The sequence below is a fragment of the Oncorhynchus mykiss genome, chromosome 8 (genome assembly GCF_013265735.2).
Source record: "Oncorhynchus mykiss isolate Arlee chromosome 8, USDA_OmykA_1.1, whole genome shotgun sequence".
Classification (NCBI taxonomy): domain Eukaryota; kingdom Metazoa; phylum Chordata; class Actinopteri; order Salmoniformes; family Salmonidae; genus Oncorhynchus; species Oncorhynchus mykiss.
Genome location: NC_048572.1, coordinates 67,476,074 through 67,498,301, shown reverse-complemented (window position 1 = coordinate 67,498,301; position 22,228 = coordinate 67,476,074). Strand labels below are relative to the sequence as shown.

At 44.2% G+C, this 22,228-nt stretch overlaps 1 protein-coding gene across 1 annotated transcript in view; it reads left to right on the top strand.

Annotated features, from left to right (window-relative positions):
• The window catches only part of LOC110530404 (apoptosis regulator Bcl-2), a 50,804-nt gene extending 30,494 nt beyond the window's left edge, over positions 1 to 20,310 (top strand). The window contains exon 2 of the mRNA XM_021613428.2: positions 16,517 to 20,310. Coding sequence (XP_021469103.1) covers positions 16,517 to 16,651 — 135 coding nt within the window. The 3' untranslated portion in view covers positions 16,652 to 20,310. The remainder of the gene's footprint in view (positions 1 to 16,516) is intronic.
• The last annotated feature ends 1,918 nt before the right edge of the window (positions 20,311 to 22,228 follow it).

The following is a 22,228-nucleotide window of genomic DNA, read 5'->3' as shown; positions in this document are numbered from 1 at the left end:
TCCCCACTGCTTCGGGGTGAGGTACGTGGTGACTCAGCCACCCTGTTCTGTTCCATTCTCTCCTCTCTTAGTCACGCGTCATCGCTGGCCTTTTAAACAGCCAGGGCTCTGGAGATGGGGAGATGAGAGAGAGCAGCTTTATTAGATTGGGCAGCAGCAGCTCTGACCTGGCCAGCTAGCCTGCTGTTATTTATAGCAGGGAGAGAGACCAGCAGTGGGTTGTGTTCCTTTCAGCCACTTCCTGCTCCTGCTCCTCTTCTTACCCTGCGTGTACAGACAGACAGCAGAGGCTCACAGCTGATGCTCTCCTTTTGTTAGCACACTAAGGGAAGCTTTATATGTGATGGGAACGCTTTGCTTGTTTGTGTTGCATTGGTGTCATTGAATGCTTGTCTGGAAAGTGAGGTTAATGTGGAGTTGGATGGTCATCATATTACTGAGAGGAGAGCTAGAGAGAAGAGCCTGAGAAGATATCTTTGTAAGGTCAGACAGACTATTAGAGAAGGTATTGTCTGACTTGCCAGGCATGTCTGTGGCTTTTGGCCTTTCCTTTGATGCATTTTCTCTGTCATGTTTATTCAGAATGTGCCCCACTGTGCCTGTAAATAATATGCTCTCTGAGCTCTGAGCGTAGACTAAGGTGTGCTGCAGAGCGCCGATCAACTAATCCACCCAGCCTGGACAGGAGGAGGTAGAAAGCTAACCAATCAGATAGGAGACGCAGTCTGTCTGCATCCAGCCAGGTCAAACTGCTCTTGGTTTGCTTCAGGATCAAAGATGTCTCATACAATGAATTCTGTTACAATACAGGACCAACTATAATCAAATGACACTGGAGTTCAGTCAAGGGTAACAAAGGTTGTTTGTAGAATATGAGCGTTGTTTTTACAATTCAAAGAGTCAACAGTATATGATATGAAAGAGCCAAGGTGTCATACACCCACCTAAATAGGATCTGATTTCACTCTTGTTTTACAGTCACTGAGGAACATAAATCCAAAATACACTGCAGGCCTACAGTTACTCCTACTCCCTACTCCCGCCTGTCACATGCATAAAGTGGTCTGCTGGCGGTGTTAAAAGATGAATAATTGAGATGATCAAAATGTGAACCGTCATGACAGCCTCTGGTGATTTACTGGGCTATCACGTTACATGTTCCAGGAGAGGAGAAGAAGACCCGTGGGAGCTCACTGTTTTGTAAACACACCCATGATGCTGACACATATTTTAATATTTATCAGAAGCAACAGGGCCATTTGCAGGTTATTTTGGAGAGAGGATAGAGTTCACTTGTTCCATGGCATTTTCCCCCAGCAATAGTGCAGCCTCTACCTAAAACACAGATATATGGCCAAACAATCCAGCATGATTGCTGATATTACTTAATTTATACATACAGTCATGTCCTCTTTATCGAAGATGATCATGGTCAGACAAGCATTGAAACTTGCCATTAGGTGGAAGCAGGCATATTGTCATGATAATGCATTACATGTTTTTCAGTATGTCCTTGTGCTAAGTAGGCATCTCTACAGTAGCAACGTACAGTTAAGTGACCTTTCTTCCCATTTGATACTCATTCTCTATGATTTGATTTACTATGATAAATTAAAAGTTATATTGCTTGTTGTTGTTTTAACCCCCCCACAAAACGAACATTCCAGATGGATTGATTATAGCTCCCCTTCTCTATTTTCTTCGTGACTGTACAGCCATGCTTTCAGTTTGCTTCTGTGTGTTTCCTAATACCGATGCTATCCAAGGACTCAGACAGTGTCCCTAGCTTTATCTCCTGAGTCTATGCTGCTGACGCCACGTTTTTTTCTGGGTAATGAGTGTCTGAAAACTCCTCAGTCATCTGTTTTCCAGCAGACAGCAGGTCAATGGATGACACTCCAGAGACTCTTAACACACCGAGCGACCTGGTCGCCTCAGACCCGAGGTTGCCGTCTTGTCACCTATTTTGTCTGGAGTGGACAGGATTGTGTGGATGATGTCTGGACGGCATCTGTTTAGGTTGCACGTAGGGCTGTGGCGGTCACAACATTTTGTCAGCCGGTGATTGTCAAGCAAATAACTGTCGGTCTCACGGTAATTGACCGTTAATTAACATAAACACATTTAGCATCTTCTGGCTTCCACACACTGATGCAGACCCTTTGGAACATCTACATTTTAAAAAGTCTAACAAATCCATGTAATATAGCCTACACCTTCACAATAAATCCATGATTTATTTTAAACAGCAGGAAATGAAGAAAATGTAGTCTATTTCAGAAGAACAGAATAGCATACTCTGAGTTGTTCTCATGTTGGGTCCTGATCTGGCTATGCCAAATGGCTGTGGGCTACACTAGTTCATTTAGCAGACAAGATTTGCTTAGAATCTGTGGCATTATTTTATAGTATGAAAAATACAATTGAACAAAGCTGAATAAAATAGAAAGGATATTTTCTCCAAATGATTTGAGGGAGTGTGCACATTCTGTGTTGAGTGGTTAACAAAGAGGGACAATAGAGTGTTGAGTGACAGGCTGTTAGCCAGTTTGGTGGGCTACTAATGACCATCAGCAGCATAAGAGCTTGGAAAAACCTAATTACCGTGACTAAACGGTCACGTTTAATTTGACTGCCTTCATGACTCGTGACCGCCGATGTGGCGGTAATATGGTCACTGCAACAACCCTAGTTGCACATTTTAAACATAAATATGTATAGATACAGGCAGGATTTCCTGCTTGATCAATAAACAAATGTAGCAATATTTACTCAATGAGAGATTCTCCCCAATAGCTAGCTTATAGTTTCTGTTTTTCTGTACTTTTAGCCTTTCCCTTATCTGCCTCCTTCTTTCTCTCTGCCCACCCTCTTCCCCTCACAGACTTCTTTCTCTATGAGTTTTATGTTTAATGAGCTTTTGGGGAAACAGCAAGATCCTCGTTAGACAACACACTTTAATGTCCTGTCTGCAGAGTATGTGCTATACCCTTTGTGTATGTTATGGTAGTGTAGAGCAGACACATCATTGGGACACGCTTGCTTTAGTGGATGTTGCTCTGAAGACACAACGTTTAGATGAATGTCATCTTTTATCCTCCTCCTCCTCTCATCCCTCCTTCTCTGTGGCCGTAATAAGGAGAAGAGAACTCCCAGGCTGGCCGTAATTAGCCAGTGAAATGTAAAACAACAAAGATAACTGGCTTAATAATTGATCTGTTTTGGCAAAGGCCCTGCTGCCTGGTGGTGTTTAAATCAACTGCCTGTGTCTGTCTGTCTGTCTGTCTGTCTGTCTGTCTGTCTGTCTGTCTGTCTGTCTGTCTGTCTGTCTGTCTGTCTGTCTGCCTGTCTGCCTGTCTGTCTGTCTGTCTGTCTGTCTGTCTGTCTGTCTGTCTGTCTGTCTGTCTGTCTGTCTGTCTGTCTGTCTGTCTGTCTGTCTGCCTGCCTGTCTGTCTGTCTGTCTGTCTGTCTGTCTGTCTGTCTGTCTGTCTGTCTGTCTGCCTGCCTGCCTGCCTGCCTGCCTGCCTGCCTGTCTGCCTGCCTGCCTGCCTGCCTGCCTGCCTGCCTGTCTGTCTGTCTGCCTGCCTGCCTGCCTGTCTCTCTGTCTACTCCTCTTTCACACACAAGGCAAGTGTGGGCTAGTTATCCATTCACGCTAACGAACAGGGGAAACCCAGGATACCCAGGACTGGAGAGGAATTTGGGAATTTCCTGTTCCACTCTTAGGGACAGTATAGTTAAACTCCCGCTACACTAAGGGACACTCTACAAGAGACAATGCTGAAGATCTGCATCGTGAGAAAAGCAAACCAGAGGTCAAGAAAGAGAAGACAGTCCTACTGGTGAGAAAAGTAAACCAGAGGTCAAGAGAAGATAGTCCTACTGGTGAGAAAAGTAAACCAGAGGTCAGGAGAAGACAGTCCTACTAGTGAGAAAAGTAAACCAGAGGTCAAGAGAAGACAGTCCTACTGGTGAGAATAGTAAACCAGAGGTCAAGAGAAGACAGTCCTACTGGTGAGAAAAGTAAACCAGAGGTCAGGAGAAGACAGTCCTACTAGTGAGAAAAGTAAACCAGAGGTCAAGAGAAGACAGTCCTACTGGTGAGAAAAGTAAAACTAATGTCGTAATATTATGGCATCAGGAGATGTGGCAAGCTACAGGGGTAACCAAGATGTGACTACATGGTGTCAAGCCAGTGATCCTCTCTTTCCCTCATTTTGTTTCTCTCCTTTTTCCCAGAGAGTACTGCTGTGGGTCTCCAAGGGATGTGTTATGTGGCAATGTGAATGTTGTCATAAATATAAAGCAAAAAAGATTTACTGGGCCTGACATAAGATTGGGATAGATTTTTGTTAGATTCTTGGCACCCGAGTGACTCCTACTGACCTTTTAAAAAGTGTTAATCAACAAAACACTCTTGGTGATCTTCAGCGCTGAAAGAAAGGTAACCTTGGACTGATTCCCCAGCCAATCACCTACTGAAACTAGAAGATGGTCTTGGTGAAGGGCAAACTACTTGTCTTGTTTTTGTTATTGTGGATAGCGTAATGATATTTCACTATCTCAGCGTAAGCTAAAGGCCACTTCCCTGTCTCCTCGGACCTTGCATTTGGCAAAGGGGAGGGAAGAAGGGTGAGAGGGAGGGAGAGAGAGGAGAGAGGGAGAGTGAAGGACAGGGAGAGAGAGAGACTAACCTCTAGTTGTTGTTTTTTTCAACAGTAGTCACATGTTATCCTAACTGGTGTCTGGGAGCTGAACTAGAGAGCATGATACAGTACCACACCATGGTCTTATGATATCCACCTGACTGACTGACCCTCTGTAGCCCCTCAACCCCTGGTGCTTCCTGTCCGAAGTTATTACACACATCACCCTTCTGGGCTTTTCGAAATGGAATGTTAACCCAGTTGTCGCATACAAAACATTCAATGTATAGGACCGGAATATATAATAACTCTCTTTAAAAAATATATATAAGTACAAACAACAAAGCAAGAATGAAACCGAAATAAACTGAAACAACACAAAAACAACACAACTACCACAATTGATACACGCCACAACATGCCCACGCCTGTCCACGAACACACAAAAATACACAGTAGCTTCCCCTTTCAATACACATACATACATCAAATCCCCCTCACATGGAAATGTCACAATCCTCAAGATGGTCAATATAAGACTAACACACCTTATCAAACACGTCCCTTCTCTGCCCAACTTTCAAAAACTCAGAATCTAATGGAATATAACTACATAGTTCAGCCCTCCAGTTCGTCATTGTCACGACCGAAGTCGGTTCCTCTCCTTGTTTGGGCGGCGTTCTAGCCATCATCGATCTATTTTAAATGTTCCATTTGTTTTGTCTGGTTGTCGCACTCACCTGGTTTCAATTACATGTTATATAAGTTCCCTCTGTTTCCCCCATGTCCTTGTCGGGAATTGTTTATGTTAAGTATGTGTGCTTCATTGTACTGGTGCGTTACGGGGTTTTGTGCCCATGTGTTTTGATATTTTTGTATGCCGGTAGTTATGTTCATTAAACGGCTCCGGCTATTTACCACGTTCTGATATCCTGCGTTTGACTTCCATACCACCAGTTACGCAGCCTTGACAAACATGAATCTCCTCTTGGACTCCCTGCCCCTCTCCCTTGGGTCCAGATGATCTCCTGCGTTTGACTTCCATACCACCAGTTATGCAGCCTTGACAAACATGAATCTCCTCTTGGACTCCCTGCCCCTCTCCCTTGGGTCCAGATGATCTCCTGTGTTTGACTTCCATACCACCAGTTACGCAGCCTTGACAAACATGAATCTCCTCTTGGACTCCCTGCCCCTCTCCCTTGGGTCCAGATGATCTCCTGCGTTTGACTTCCATACCACCAGTTACGCAGCCTTGACAAACATGAATCTCCTCTTGGACTCCCTGCCCCTCTCCCTTGGGTCCAGATGATCTCCTGCGTTTGACTTCCATACCACCAGTTACGCAGCCTTGACAAACATGAATCTCGTCTTGGACTCCCTGCACCTCTCCCTTGGGTCCAGATGATATCCTGCATTTGACTTCCATACCACCAGTTACGCAGCCTTGACAAACATGAATCTCCTCTTGGACTCCCTGCCCCTCTCCCCTGGGTCCAGTTGATATCCTGCGTTTGACTTCCATACCACCAGTTACGCAGCCTTGACAAACATGAATCTCCTCTTGGACTCCCTGCCCCTCTCCCTTGAGTCCAGATGATCTCCTGCGTTTGACTTCCATACCACCAGTTAGGCACATCTTGACAGTTATTGAAGGTGAGCATGATGCTTTTCAAATGATAGTTAGAATTTTTTTTGCAGCAATTACACGTAGGTTAACAAAACTTTCTTTGGTCACCAATATTTACTTTTCCAAAACATACACAGTTGTGGAGACGGATGGATATAAATGACTAGACACAATGATATGATGGCACAGACATTAGCCCAAAATGGTGTCAGTTTGTCAAAGGACCACAGCATACGTAATACGGTTCCTTTTTGTTTTTTTGCATCTCCAACAGCGATATCACATTTCTGGGTGCCTTACATGCATTCTTTCAGGAGTATAGTCAATTGTATGGATTATTATGATAAGGTTGTAGGATAAAATATTAACATTTTCACATACAGTACCAGTCAAAAGTTTGGACACACCTTCTCATTCCAGGGTTTTTCTTTATTTGGACTATTTTCTACATTGTAGAATAATAGTTAAGACATCAAAACTATGAAATAACACATGGAATCATGTAGTAACCAAAAAAGTGGTAAACAATAAAATATATTTTATATTTGAGATTCTTCAAAGTAGCCACCCTTTGCCTTGATGACAGCCTTGCACACTCTTGACATTCTCTCAACCAGCTTCATGAGGTAGTCACCTGGAATGCATTTCAATTAAAAGGTGTGCCTTGTTAAAAGGTCATTTGTAGAATTTCTTTCCTTAATGCGTTTGAGCCAATCTGTTGTGTTGTGACAAGGTAGGGGTGGTATACAGAAGATAGTCCTATTTGGTAAAATACCAAGTCCAAATTATGGCAACAACAGCTCAAATAAGCAAATAGAGTAGGTGTGTCCAAACTTTTGACTGGTACTATATATGTGACCAATACATTTCTTCCTTGAGATGTGTTTCCATTTTTCTATATAGGTTCTGTGTCACACCCTGATCTGTTTCACCTGTCTTTGTGCTTGTCGCCACCCCCTCCAGGTGTCGCCCATCTTCCTCATTATCCACTGTGTATTTATAAATGTGTTCTCTGTTTGTCTGTTGCCAGTTTGTCTTGTCAGGTCTTACCAGCGTGTTTTCCCAACTCCCTGCTTTCTCATGTTCTGCTTCCTAGTTTACCTGGTTCTGACCATTCTGCCTGCCTTGCCCTGACAAGTTTACGAACCTCTGCCTGTCCTGACCGCAAGCCTGCCTGCTGTTCTGTACCGTATGGACTTTGCCCTGGATTACGGACCTCTGCCTGTCCTGACCCCAAGCCTGCCTGCTGTTCTGTACCGCATGGACTTTGCCCTGGATTACAGACCTCTGCCTGTCCTGACCCCAAGCCTGCCTGCTGTTCTGTACCGCATGGACTTTGCCCTGGATTACAGACCTCTGCCTGCCTTTGACCTGCATTTTGCCTGCCCCCTGTTTGGGTCAATAAACATCTGTGACTCTAGCTGTCTGCATCTGGGTCATTTCCTGAGTTCTGATATTCTGAGCTATCAGGTAGAGATTCAACTTGATATAATTGATATAACCTGGAAATCAACCTATTTGGTGTTGCAGCTTCTTTCAGCATTTTTTTCAATGCTAGATGCTTCAGGTTAATCCAAATTCTGGTGAAGCGATTGAATATGATTTTATAGTTGTAAGAACTTAAAAGAAATTGGTCTTGGATAACCCACATTTCTCTTATAATTGATTGGATGACAGTAGAGAGCCATCATAGCACATATGCTCAAAGTTCATGATGCCACTTTGGAACCGGGACTTAAAAGTATTATCTTTTAACTGTTTTATTTCTTTACTTACCTATTGTTCACCTAATACCTTTTTTGCACTTAGAGCCTGTAAGTAAGCATTTCACTGTAAGGTTGTATTCGGCGTGACAAATAAACTTTGATTTGATTTGGAGGTAATGTGGGGTTGTTCCAAAAAGGGGTGCCTGGCCACACGGGTTTCTTCCATTTCATGAATTATATACATTTTCCCAAATACAAATTTAATTGAAAATCATTGGATTGTCTTTTTTTCTTTAAAGCCTTGGACCCAAAGTAGTGAATATATTTTAAATCATAGGGTATTACAGTTATTGTTGTTTTTTTTACTCTTCCAACCACAAGGCCAGTCTGTTGTCCGTTGTTTAAGTGAATGCAGTTGTGCGGCCCAGCTTTACAAGGTACGTGTAAAACATTCAATTTGACTCTTGAGATCTTTCCATTCCAAATAAAGTTGGAAAGTTGGCAATTTATTTTCCCACGACTGCATGGCCGCGCACGACTCCAACACCATCAAGTTTGCCGACGACATGAAGGTGGTAGGCCTGATCACCGACGACGATGAGACAGCCTATAGGGAGGAGGTCAGAGACCTGGTAGTGTGGTGCCAGGAGAACAACCTCTCCCTCAAGACAAAGGAGCTTATCGTGGACTACAGGAAATGGAGGGCCGAACAAGCCCCCATTCACATCAACGGGCTGTGGTAGAGCGGGTCGAGAGCTTCAAGTTCCTCTGTATCCACATCACAAAGGACCTATCATGGTCCAAATACACCAACACAGTCGTGAAGAGGGCACGACAACGCCTCTTTCCCCTCAGGAGGCTGAAGAAATTTGGCATGTGCCCTCAGATCCTCAAAAAGTTATACAGCAGCAGCATGGAGAGCATCTTGACTGGCTGCATAACGGCTTGGTACGGCAACTGCCTGGCATCCGAACGCAAGGCACTACAGAGGGTAGTGTGTACGGCCCAGTATATCAATGGGGCCAAGCTTCCTGCCATCCAGGACCTCTATACCAGGCAGTGTCAGAGGAAGGACCTAAACATTGTCAAAGACTCCAGCCACCAAAGTCATAGACTGTTCTCTCTGCTAGCGCACGGCAAGTGGTGCTGGAGCACCAAGTCAGTGGCCAAAAGGCACCTGAACACCTTCTACCCCCAAACCATAAGACTACTGAACAGTTAATCAAATGCCTAGCCGGAAAATGTACATTGACCCCCTTAATTATTTATTGTTTTGCACTAGACTCTCTTGCACTGGCTCTATGCACACTCACTAGACTCTACCCACACACGCACACACACACACGCACACGCACACACACGCACACACACACACACACACACACACACACACACACACACACACACACACACACACACACGCTGCTGCTATTCTGTTCATTTTACAGTGTATTCGGAAAGTATTCAGACACAGAGACTTATTCCACATTGTGTTACATTACAGCCTTATTCTAAAATGGATGAAATCGTTTTTTCCCTCATCAATCTATACCCCATAATGACAAAGCAAAACATTTATTTTATGTATATAAAAAAAATTAACTGATGATACATTTGCATAAGTATTCAGATCCTTTACTCAGCACTTTGTTGAAGCACGTTTGGCAGTGATTACAGCCTTGGGTCCTCTTTGGTATGATGCTACAAGCTTGGCACACCTGTATTTGGGGAGTTTCTCCCATTCTTCGCTGCAGATCCTCGCAAGCTCTGTCAGGTTGGATGGGGAGTGTCGCTGCACAGCTATTTTCAGGTCTCTCCAGAGATGTTCGATCAAGTTCAAGTCTAGGCTTTGGCTGGGCCACTCACGGACATTCAGAGACTTGTCCCGAAGCCACTGCTGCGTTGTCTTGGCTATGTTCTTCGGTTCGTTGTCCTGTTGGAAGGTGAACCTTCACCCTTGTCTGAGGTCCTGAGTGCTCTTTAGCAGGTTTTCATCAAGGATCTCTCTCTGTATTTTGCTCCGTTCATTTTTCCCTCTATCCTGACTAGTCTCTCAGTCCCTGCCGCTAAAAACATCCCCACAGCATGATGCTGCCACCACCATGCTTCACCGTAGGGATGGTGCCAGGTTTCCTCCAGACGTGACGCTTGGCATTCAGGCCAAAGAGTTCAATCTTGGTTGCATCAGACCAGAGAATCTTGTTTCTCAAGGTCTGAGAGTCTTGAAGTGCCTTTTGACAAACTTCAAGTGGACTGTCATGTGCCTTTTACTGAGGAGTGTCTTCCATCTGGCCACTCTACCATAAAGGCCTGATTGGAGGAGAGCTGCAGAGATGGTTGTCCTTCTGGAAGGTTTACCCATGTCCACAGAGGAACTCTAGAGCTCTGTCAGAGGGACAATCGGGTTCTTGGTCACCTCCCTGACCAAGTCCCTTATCCTCCAATTGCTGTTTGGCCTTGTGGCCAGGTCTAGGAAGAGTTTTGGTGGTTCCAAACATCTTCCATTTAAGAATGATGGAGGCCACTGTGTTCTTCAGGACTTTCAATACTGCAGAAATGTTTTGGTACCCTTCCCCAGATCTGTGCCTCGACACAATTCTGTCTCAGATCTCTATGGACAATTCCTTCAACCTCATGGCTTGGTTTTTGCTCTGACATGCACTGTCAACTGTGGGACCTTATATATGTGCCTTTCCAAATCATGTCCAATCAATTGAATTTACCACAGGTGGACTCTAACCAAGTTGTAGAAACCTCTCAAGGATGATCAATGGAAACAGGATGCACCTGAGCTCAATTGCGAGTCTCATAACAAAGGGTCTGAATACTTACGTAAATAAGGTATTTCTGTTTTGTATTTTTAACACATTTGCAAACATTTCGAAAAACCTGTTTTCACTTTGTCATTATGGGGTATTGTGTGTAGATTGATGAGGATTTGTATTTATTTAAGGCTGTAACGTAACAAAATGTGGAAAAGGGGAAGGGGCCTGAGTACTTTCTGAATGCACTGTATTTGCAGAAATCCATTCAGGTGTATTTTGTGGATTATGGCGAATGCGTTCTAATGCGTTCTAAAGTTGTTGTGCCACACAGTCCAGTTGAAAGTGAATGATGGCAGGCCTGTGTGGCAAATGGCTTGTTTGCATAAAGGACTTCTGGAGCTTTGATTGGCTATGGTGCACCGGTCTGCGTAGACACCGGTCCTGGACGAGACAGATTTTTTAAAAGAGGTTTTATTTATTGCAGTGTTAATGAATTATTTAAATGCACGACCGCTTTCCCACACTATATTGCTGTAGAATTTCAACAAATGCCTTAGTATACGTCATTCCCACACATTGTAAGAATGTATGAACATGTGAAAATGACCATATCTAAGTACTGGCTTGTCAGAACATTTTTCAAAATGTATCATATTCTTCCTGGGAGTGTATAAGAACAGATTTGAATAAGATTTAATGTTGTGAAAATGCTGTTAGTTCCACTTTAATCATTTTGACAGGCTGCACATTCCATTGACATTGCATTTTTGGTTGCTCAAACATGATGCACATTGTCTCTCTGCCATTGAATCATGTACCTACTGTAGCTGTATCATACTAAGGGCAGTAAGGTGTCATGCTGGTAGAAGCATCCAGTACCAGGTCTGTGTAGTTGTCTCAGCAAACTGTTTTTCCTTTGGTGGGTGGGAAAAGAGGGTTATCAGGAAACCTGTATTTTTGCCAGAGGAGCCTTACTGTGAACACATTCCTCACAGTAGGAGGTCTGACTGAGGTACCCTAATTAATACCTGAAAACTGCCTTATAGGATGAAGGGAGAGGGATGGAAGGGTGTGTGTTGGTGGGTGGGTATTATCAGGGAGGGGGAGAGGGAGCATTTTCAGTGTGTTGAATGACCCACAGTACATGCCTTTTCAATTGGTCATTTTTGCATTTAATTCTATATTTTTCTATTAAACTAATTTCAGCAACAACAAAAATTTTTTTTATAACAATGCTAACAATAGGATACATGTCTGTTGGTTAAGTGAATGGTGTCTGACGAGGAATGGTTGTTTCGGTACCAGAGGGCCTAACATGAAGACACTGCTGATCTGATCTTTCTCCTGACTGTGTCAATGGCCTCTGGCCCCAGGAACGCTACAGGAAAGGAGAGGGAGAGGAGGGAGTCAGGAAATACTTTTCTGTAGCCGTTTGAAACAGATTGCCTTTTTTAGTCATCCTGTGAGGCTTTGCGTTGCTTTTCTGGAAATATTTGCTAACAGTGTGACTCTTCAAAGAAGATGCCCCAGTTTCTCTCTCAAGGGCAAATTTAAAACAAACATATATTTGTGTTGCTTTACAAATAGTGCATAACATAATTCATGTAGGTAAATGTAGCCTTGATCTAATCAGGACAGGCTGAAGTAGACTTGGCCCCCAGGGGACTAATAAAGTAGAATTGAATTCAGGTTACCAGTCATAACAGTACTCCACTACTGAGGTGATGGGTGTGTGTTTTGTACCTATAATCCATTGCATCTCAAATGAATTGTTTATTATCTTATATGATTGTCAATGTTGAGACAGTCTCGGTTAGGGTTAGTGCTACTGCTGTAACGACAATGTATTACCAGTCTAGGTTTAGGGATTTACTGTAGGGCAGGGGTTTGAGCAACGGGGCTTCCTTCAGCTCTGAGGAAAAGGCTACACAATCATGTGTCCTGATCCCTCAACCCTCACACCCCTCTTATAGCCAATGGTGCACTCCTTCCCACATTGACCAGTTTGATACAGAACAATCAACAGCAACCATTTATGGGGTTTTCTGGGGGGAATCTTTGTGTTGTAGCTTCCTGTACAGCTGTTTCCACTGTCAAGGCCTGAAGGCTTATAAACGGACGTCTTGATTTCCTCATACAACAAATGGGTCATAAATACATTGAGCCAGGGTGAATATCATACTGTACAATAAAAGGACATACAATATGTGGTGGTTTTATAAAAGGCTGTATTCACTGAGATTAGGGAGAAGCAGTTGCACCTTTAACAGCCTGTTGTAGGACCATGAAGCATCTACAGTGAGCTCCTAAAGTATTTAGAGAGTGACACGTGTTGACATGACACAATGACTATGAGGTCAAAGTGCAGACTGTCAGCTTTCATTTGAGGGTATTTTCATCCATATCGGGTGAACACTTTCTGTACATAGTCCCCCCATTTTAGGGGGGACCAAAAGTATTGGGACAAGTTCACTTATATGTGCATTAAAGTAGTCAAAAGTTGAATATTTGGTCCCGTATTCCTAGCACATGATGATTACATCAAGCTTGTGACTTTGCTGTTTGTTTTGGTTGTGTTTCAGATTATTTTGTGCCCAATAGAAATGAATGGTAAATAATGTGTTGTGAGATTTTGGAGTCACTTTTATTGTAAATAAGAATAGAATATGTTTCTAAACACTTCAACATGAATGTGGATGCTATCATGATTATGGATCGTCCTGAATGAATCGTGAATAATAATGAGTGAGAAAGTTACAGAGGCAAAACAAACTGCAAATGCATCCAACAAGTTTGTAGAGACACAAGCTTGATGTAATCATTCCATGCTGGGAATAAGGGCCCAAATACTACACTTTTGACTACTGTACTTTAATACACTTACAAGTGAATTTGTATGAATACTTGCGGTCCCCTAAAATGGGGAGACTATGTACAAGAAGTGCAGTATTTTCAAAACAGTTCACCTGATATGATTGAAAATACCCTCATATTAAAGCTGACAGTCTGCATTTTAACCTCGTAGTCATTGTATCATTTCAAATCCAAAGTACTGGAGTACAGAGTCAAAACTACAACACATTTGTTACTGTCCCAATAGATTTGGTGCTCACTGTATATGGAGAATCACAGCTGCTATATGGTGTTTGCCATAATAAAGGGAAAAAATAAAATAACACATACTAGATCTGAATGAATTAAATATTCTTATTAAATACTTTTTTCTTTACATAGTTAAATGTGCTGACAACAACATCACACAAGAATTATCAATGGAAATCAAATGTATCAACCCATGGAGGTTTGGATTTGGAGTCACACTCAAAATTAAAGTGGAAAACCACACTACATGTCCTTAAAACAAGTCAAAATGAGGCTCAGTAGTGTGTGTGGCCTCCACGTGCCTGTATGACCTTCCTACAACGCCTGGGCATGCTCCTGATGAGGTGGCGGATGGTCTCCTGAGGGATCTCCTCCCAGACCTGGACTAAAGCATCCGCCAACTCCTGGACAGTCTGTGGTGCAACGTGGCGTTGGTGGATGGAGCGAGACATGATGTCCCAGATGTGCTCAATTGGATTCAGGTCTGGGGAACGGGCGGGCCAGTCCATAGCATCAATGCCTTCCTCTTGCAGGAACTGCTGACACACTCCAGCCACATGAGGTCTAGCATTGTCTTGCATTAGGAGGAACCCAGGGCCAACCGCACCAGCATATGGTCTCACAAGGGGTCTGAGGATCTCATCTCGGTACCTAATGGCAGTCAGGCTACCTCTGGCGAGCACATGGAGGGCTGTGCGGCCCCCCAAAGAAATGCCACCCCACACCATGACTGACCCACCGCCAAACCGGTCATGCTGGAGGATGTTGCAGGCAGTAGAATGTTCTCCACGTCTGTCACATGTGCTCAGTGTGAAGCTGCTTTCATCTGTGAAGAGCACAGGTCGCCAGTGGCGAATTTGCCAATCTTGGTGTTCTCTGGCAAATGCCAAATGTCCTGCACGGTGTTGGGCTGTAAGCACAACCCCCACCTGTGGAAGTCGGGCCCTCATACCACCCTCATGGGGCCTGTTTCTGACCGTTTGAGCAGACACATGCACATTTGTGGCTTGCTGGAGGTCATTTTGCAGGGCTCTGGGAGTACTCCTCCTGCTCCTCCTTGCACAAAGGCGGAGGTAGCGGTCCTGCTGCTGGGTTGTTGCCCTCCTACGGCCTCCTCCACGTCGCCTGATGTACTGGCCTGTCTCCTGGTAGCGCCTCCATGCTCTGGACACTACGCTGACAGAGCAAACCTTCTTGCTACTTCTTGCTCGCATTGATGTGCCATCCTGGATGAGCTGCACTACCTGAGCCACTTGTGTGGGTTGTAGACTCCGTCTCATGTTACCACTAGAGTGAAAGCACCGCCAGCAAAGTGACCAAAACATCAGCCAGGAAGCATAGGAACTGAGAAGTGGTCTGGTCACCACCACCTGCAGAACCACTCCTTTATTGGGGGTGTCTTGCTAATTGCCTATAATTTCCACCTGTTGTCTATTCCATTTGCACAACAGTATGTGAAATTTATTGTCAATCAGTGTTGCTTCCTAAGTGGACAGTTTGATTTCACAGAAGTGTGATTGACTTGGAGTTACATTGTGTTGTTTAAGTGTTCCCTTTATTTTTTTGAGCAGTGTATATTAATGACCCCAACTGGTGGCTTGCGGGCCGAATTTGGCCCGCGGGTGGTTTTATTTGCCCCCTGAGGTTTTCTGAGCATAAAAATTTAATAATTTTTAAATTAATTGTTGGACATAAAAGACTGTAAAAACACCAGGAAATCAGCTCCAATTTATTTTAATTTAAGAAATCTGTTCCCAAGTTTTCCAACACATAATAGAGAGACACGTGATCGTTTACAAATGTATGCAAGATTTGAAATGATTATGTTTGAGTCAAACATTATATCTGTTTGGGCTTCTTGTGGTCCCTTTGCAGTCTACAAATTATTTGTAATTATGTTCTGGCCCCCCGACCTTCCGCTCAAGAAAAAAATTGGCCTGCGGCTGAATCTAGTTGATGATCCCTGACATACAGTATACTGTAGCTCCCATCAATACATCAATAGGAAGTAGTGTATCACATGACATGGGTTTGAGAGTGTGTGTTTTCATGTGGAGTGTTTGTCTTGGGTTGTTTCCATGAGTATCCCAGGGTTTGTGTGTGTGTGTGTGTGTGTGTATGTGTGTGTGTGTGTGTGTGTGTGTGTGTGTGTGTGTGTGTGTGTGTGTGTGTGTGTGTGTGTGTGTGTGTGTGTGTGTGTGTGTGTGTGTGTGTGTGTGTGTGTGTGTGTGTGGTGTGTGCGTTGGTTCATGCGTGTGTGGTGTTTATGAAGGGGTAGGCACAAGGGGTGTGAGGGGCGCTGGTTTGAAATGGATCCGGCTTCCTGCATGCATGTAATAACACAGCAGTTGGATGGTGGCCAAGGGCATTTAGATCTGCAGGCACTTCCAAAGGAGACCCCCCAGCAAGCTTTGAACATGGGAATACACACACTGCTTGTATTAAAGATGCATTATAAAGGTTTTGTATAATGTCAGCCAGTAGTTTTGAAAGTTGTGCTCACAAGCCAAAACGGGTCCCCGAATTTTGTGCACAATTGTGTACAATGGCATTCATTTTGTATGATATGTTATGAATTCAAATTCGTACAATATGTTACAAATTTCTAAGTGCTTAAGATCCTGTTCAGTCTCTTTAACTCTGCCTCTCTCACTGTCTATCTTTCAGGAGGCCTTTGTTGAGCTCTATGACAGACAGAGGGACTCCGTGTTCTGTTCATGGCCGTCCATCAAGACTGTCTTTGGCCTGGCTGCACTGGGGGCCGCAAGCCTTACCATCGGAGCTTACCTTACACAGAAGTGAAGGAGTCCCCCCCCCTCCCCTCTCTTTCTTTTTGTCCTCCCTCCCTCCTGCTCTCACTCCTTTCTCTTTTCAAAGGCCCCCTCCAAGATCCCCAACCTGCATGTCTTCAAAGCTTCTCTCCCCGTTCTCGGAAAAAACTCCCTATTCCTCACCCCTCACTTAAAAAAACAGACACAAATCAAACAACAGCAGGAAACGGAGTCACTGCCCACACAGAAGAAAATATGTCATGAAAGTCGTGCCATTTAACTGTAATCACAAAAAGTTTGGCTTGAAAAGAGACGAGAGGAAGGGAGGGTTGGTGTCGTTTTTGTTCTGCCTGCTTGAGTACTAGTTGTAGCATGAAACCTTTGTGTGCTCATGTAGACTTGTGTAGCATGTGTCGGTGAGGCAAAAGAAAGCATAGACACTCTTAGAAGAAGGGTTCCAAAATGGTTCCTCGGCTGTCCCCATAGGAGAACCCTTTTTGGTTTCAGGTAGAACTGTTTGGTGTTCCATGTAGAACCCTCTGTGGAAAGGATTCTACATGGAACCCAAAAGGGTTCTACCTGGAACCAAAAATGTTTTTTCAAAAGGTTCCGCTATGGGGACTCCCTTCAACCCGCCTTCAAAGGACTTCCTCCACACAACAGCTGCTCTGAATGTATAATGGAAGGAGCTCGCTACTAACCAGCACGGTGTGTCTGTCCACCCACCGCTTCTATACTGCAATATACCAGGATACCAGGAGCATCACTGAACTCTGAACACAGAACAGTTAGTTACACACACCAGCTCTGACAACACGTCTTCTAGGCGCCACAGACGCAACTTGCTCTGCCTCTCTTAGAGAGATATGTAAGGACAATGCAGTAGAGTACATTTTTTTGCATTTGACCCATATGAAATGTAATAAGAGAAAGATCGAGGGGGGTATTAAAGAGAGAATAGAGGGAGGTATTGAAGAGAGAATAGAGGGAGGTATTAAAGAGAGGATAGAGGGAGGTATTAAAGAGAGAATAGAGGGAGGTATTGAAGAGAGAATAGAGGGAGGTATTAAAGAGAGGATAGAGGGAGGTATTAAAGAGAGGATAGAGGGAGGTATTGAAGAGAGGCTAGAGGGAGGTATTGAAAAGAGGAGAAAGGGAGGTATTGAAGAGAGGATAGAGGGAGGTATTAAAGAGAGGATAAAGGGAGGTATTGAAGAGAGGATAGAGGGAGGTATTGAAAAGAGGATAGAGGGAGGTATTGAAAAGAGGAGAGAGGGAGGTATTGAAGGCGTGAACAGCAGGTTGGTTAGAGCTTTTGGCAGCCCAAACCCCTGTTTGATCAATGTTTCTGACAGAAAGTGAAAAATATTATTCCACCTAGCTGGATTTCTGGCTTAGTCGAGATCAGAGGGGGATCGAGGGATAGAGGTAGATACAGAGAAAGAGAATGTGTGAGAGACAAAAAGAGGGAGAGAAAGTCATAGAATGAGCAGAAATGTGGATACAGACAAAAAGAGATAAAGGTGTTAGGGTCAAACATAAGATGTGGATTCATTCCAAAGGTTCAGTGACAGTGAGCCTCCCTCTCCAGTTGCTAGAGGCGCCTCTACAGCCTGTTCTAAGATGTCTCACTTGGAGGAAGAACTGTGTCCCTGAATGGCCTGGCGTGGTTCTGTTTGGCCTCACGTCACTCCCTCCCCGTCAGATGTCTCTGAAATGCATTTCTTGTACTCTCACTGCCTCTTTTTATTACTATCTCTCGCTCTCTCTCTCTCTCTCTCTCTCTCTCTCTCTCTCTCTCTCTCTCTCTCTCCCTCTCTCTCTCTCTCCTGCCCCCTCCCCTCTGCCCATATGTATGACCAGAACTCAAGGTCTCACCCACCCAGACCAAGCCACCGCTGAAAGGGGACTGAACCAAACTGCCAAATCTCCCAGAACATGTCCTCCAGCTGCCGCTGGGCTCTGATCTAGGGGACAAAAAGGCCCCACATACCCCCCAACGGCCTACGCTAATGGTTGATCCCACATCTAGGAGGACCTCCGAACGTGCACCTCTCTCAGTTTCACAAACCGTAGCAGACTCCAACATGGGATACCCAACAAGAAAAATCCCTATTGGACACAAAGACTCTCTATTGTTTTGAAGTGACGTCCATTGTATTCCCAGTAACTGATATATTTGAGCCCCCTTGCTCCGAGTCTGTCGCTGCAATGGCACAGATCACAACATCTCTTTAGAGTAAACAATCATTTCCCAGAATACTTTAGGTGTTTGTCTAGTGTTGGAGATGACATAACCTTCTTGGAAAGGCTTACTATCCATAATATTTACTATTTTGCTCTCTCTTTCACACACACACACACACACACACACGTTTATGTAGATAAGTATGTGTCGAGAAAATGTTGTTAACTCATCGCAATGATTTCTCTCACCAAAAATCTCTCTCTTTGTCTCGGTCTTCTTTTATCAACGCAAAACACATGTCGTCTGAAGTTTTCATAGAATGAGTATTCACTATGTATACCCATATTTATGTTAGATGTTACACATACCAACTTATGATTTGTATTTATTGAGAGGTACCAGAACACAGATATTTAAATCATAGATGAGATGAAAAGTTAAGATCATGGAGACACTCAAATGTCTTGAGAAATCGTATCTTTCGTTTTATTCAAGGAACCACATTGTAACAATACACTATTTGGGGCTGCTATTGTATCAACAGTAGAGTAACATTTCTGTGTAAGACGTGTTAATATTGGTTTAACACTGCTGTACTGTATTAGTCCTGATTTCACTTAACTCACAGCTTCAAACTGCCACACAGATACAGTATTGTTATAGAAAGCTGTAAACCAAAGTGAACCTGTAAGTAACATTGTGTAGCATGAAGAGATAAACACATGCCAATTCACTTTCACTTCTTTTAAATATTGTCGGAGTGAGATTTTGCAGGAAAGGTTGTTGTAAAGACAATGTCTGGCAACCTATTCCCTTTATAGTGCACTACTTTTGACCAGGGACCAAAGGACTCCATAGTAAAGTAGTGCACTATGTCAGGAATAGGATGCTATTTGGGAGACAGTAAATATTAGCCTGCTTGGTGTTGTTCATAACATTTCAGTAGATACCGTAGCACCCGAATGCATCCATCTGGACATGTGTTAACCGGTGCTTGATTGATATACATGTATGTGTGGTAATTGTTAACATAGTAATGAATTCCTTCTCAAGCTTATGTAGTGACAGAAAAGTCTCCACGTCTTGCTAGATTCTATCATCATAACCAAGGGCACCATTCCTTTTCTATTTTAACAGAGGTCAATCCCCCTACTCATGATAAACCCTCCAGTGATATGTTCATATGAAAACAGAAATTAGTATGACATTTTTTTCAGGAGTTTAAACACAAGATAAAAAAAAAAGTCACTAACTGACTTGTTCATAAATAAAATGTGTAAAGGTTTGTATGTGAGGAGGAGTCATTCTCATATTCCCTTCTGGGATTCTGTTTAAATGGGTGGAGCCTACATCACACCATGGTTATAGAGTTGTAAATATAATCCTCAACCTGTGGCACTTAAGAGGTCAAATCAAATGTGTTACCATTGTTTATGCTATGTATGTATCACAATAAGCTAGATGGGATCATGCTGTTCCCAATAAAGCACATCTTTCCTGCAGTATGAGTTTGCAGTTTGTGATGTGTGTTTTCAGCATGTGGTTTGATATTGTTTTAGGTGGTGATATTCAGCTTGTGAACCAATGTTCTGCTCAAAAGAAAATCATTCATGTTTAAGATGGGGTTGTGTTATATTATGTTTATGGAAAAATAATGGACACCAATATTGATCTCAAATATGTCATCCACCCTGTCTGTGCACTACTACATAGAGAGAATGACAGAGAGAGGGATTGGGAGGGGAAAAGAGAGAGAGGAGGGAGTGGAAGGGAAAGAGAAAGAGAGGGAGGGAAAGAGAGCGAGAGAGACCTTTATGGGAAGTGTGATCAGAGTGCTTTTCCTCATCTGTGTGGCTGTGTGCTGCTTTCTAGTCAGTCCATACGGGTGGCTGGCTTGACATGGCTGTATGAGACCCGCAGCCTCTTATTCTAATGAGCTCTGCAGAGGAACCGCAGCCTCTTATTCTAATGAGCTCTGCAGAGGAACCGCAGCCTCCTATTCTAATGAGCTCTGCAGAGGAACCGCAGCCTCTTATTCTAATGAGCTCTGCAGAGGAACCGCAGCCTCCTATTCTAATGAGCTCTGCAGAGGAACCGCAGCCCCCTATTCTAATGAGCTCTGCAGAGGAACCGCAGCCTCCTGTTCTAATGAGCTCTGCAGAGGAACCGCAGCCTCCTATTCTAATGAGCTCTGCAGAGGAACCGCCGCCTCCTGTTCTAATGAGCTCTGCAGAGGAACCGCAGCCTCCTGTTCTAATGAGCTCTGCAGAGGAACCGCAGCCTCCTGTTCTAATGAGCTCTGCAGAGGAACCGCAGCCTCCTGTTCTAATGAGCTCTGCAGAGGAACCACAGCCTCCTATTCTAAATGAGCTCTGCAGAGGAACCGCAGCCTCCTATTCTAATGAGCTCTGCAGAGGAACCGCAGCCTCCTATTCTAATGACCTCTGCAGAGGAACCGCAGCCTCCTGTTCTAATGAGCTCTGCAGAGGAACCGCAGCCTCCTATTCTAATGAGCTCTGCAGAGGAACCGCAGCCTCCTATTCTAATGACCTCTGCAGAGGAACCGCAGCCTCCTGTTCTAATGAGCTCTGCAGAGGAACCGCAGCCTCCTGTTCTAATGAGCTCTGCAGAGGAACCGCAGCCTCCTATTCTAAATGAGCTCTGCAGAGGAACCGCAGCCTCCTATTCTAATGACCTCTGCAGAGGAACCACAGCCTCCTGTTCTAATGAGCTCTGCAGAGGAACCGCAGCCTCCTGTTCTAATGAGCTCTGCAGAGGAACCACAGCCTCCTGTTCTAATGAGCTCTGCAGAGGAACCGCAGCCTCCTGTTCTAATGAGCTCTGCAGAGGAACCGCAGCCTCCTGTTCTAATGAGCTCTGCAGAGGAACCGCAGCCTCCTGTTCTAATGAGCTCTGCAGAGGAACCGCAGCCTCCTATTCTAAATGAGCTCTGCAGAGGAACCGCAGCCTCCTATTCTAATGACCTCTGCAGAGGAACCACCGCCTCCTGTTCTAATGAGCTCTGCAGAGGAACCGCAGCCTCCTATTCTAATGAGCTCTGCAGAGGAACCGCAGCCTCCTATTCTAATGAGCTCTGCAGAGGAACCGCAGCCTCCTATTCTAATGAGCTCTGCAGAGGAACCGCAGCCTCCTATTCTAATGACCTCTGCAGAGGAACCGCAGCCTCCTGTTCTAATGAGCTCTGCAGAGGAACCGCAGCCTCCTATTCTAATGAGCTCTGCAGAGGAACCGCAGCCTCCTGTTCTAATGAGCTCTGCAGAGGAACCGCAGCCCCCTATTCTAATGACCTCTGCAGAGGAACCGCAGCCTCCTGTTCTAATGAGGTCTGCAGAGGAACCGCAGCCTCCTATTCTAATGAGCTCTGCAGAGGAACCGCAGCCTCCTGTTCTAATGAGCTCT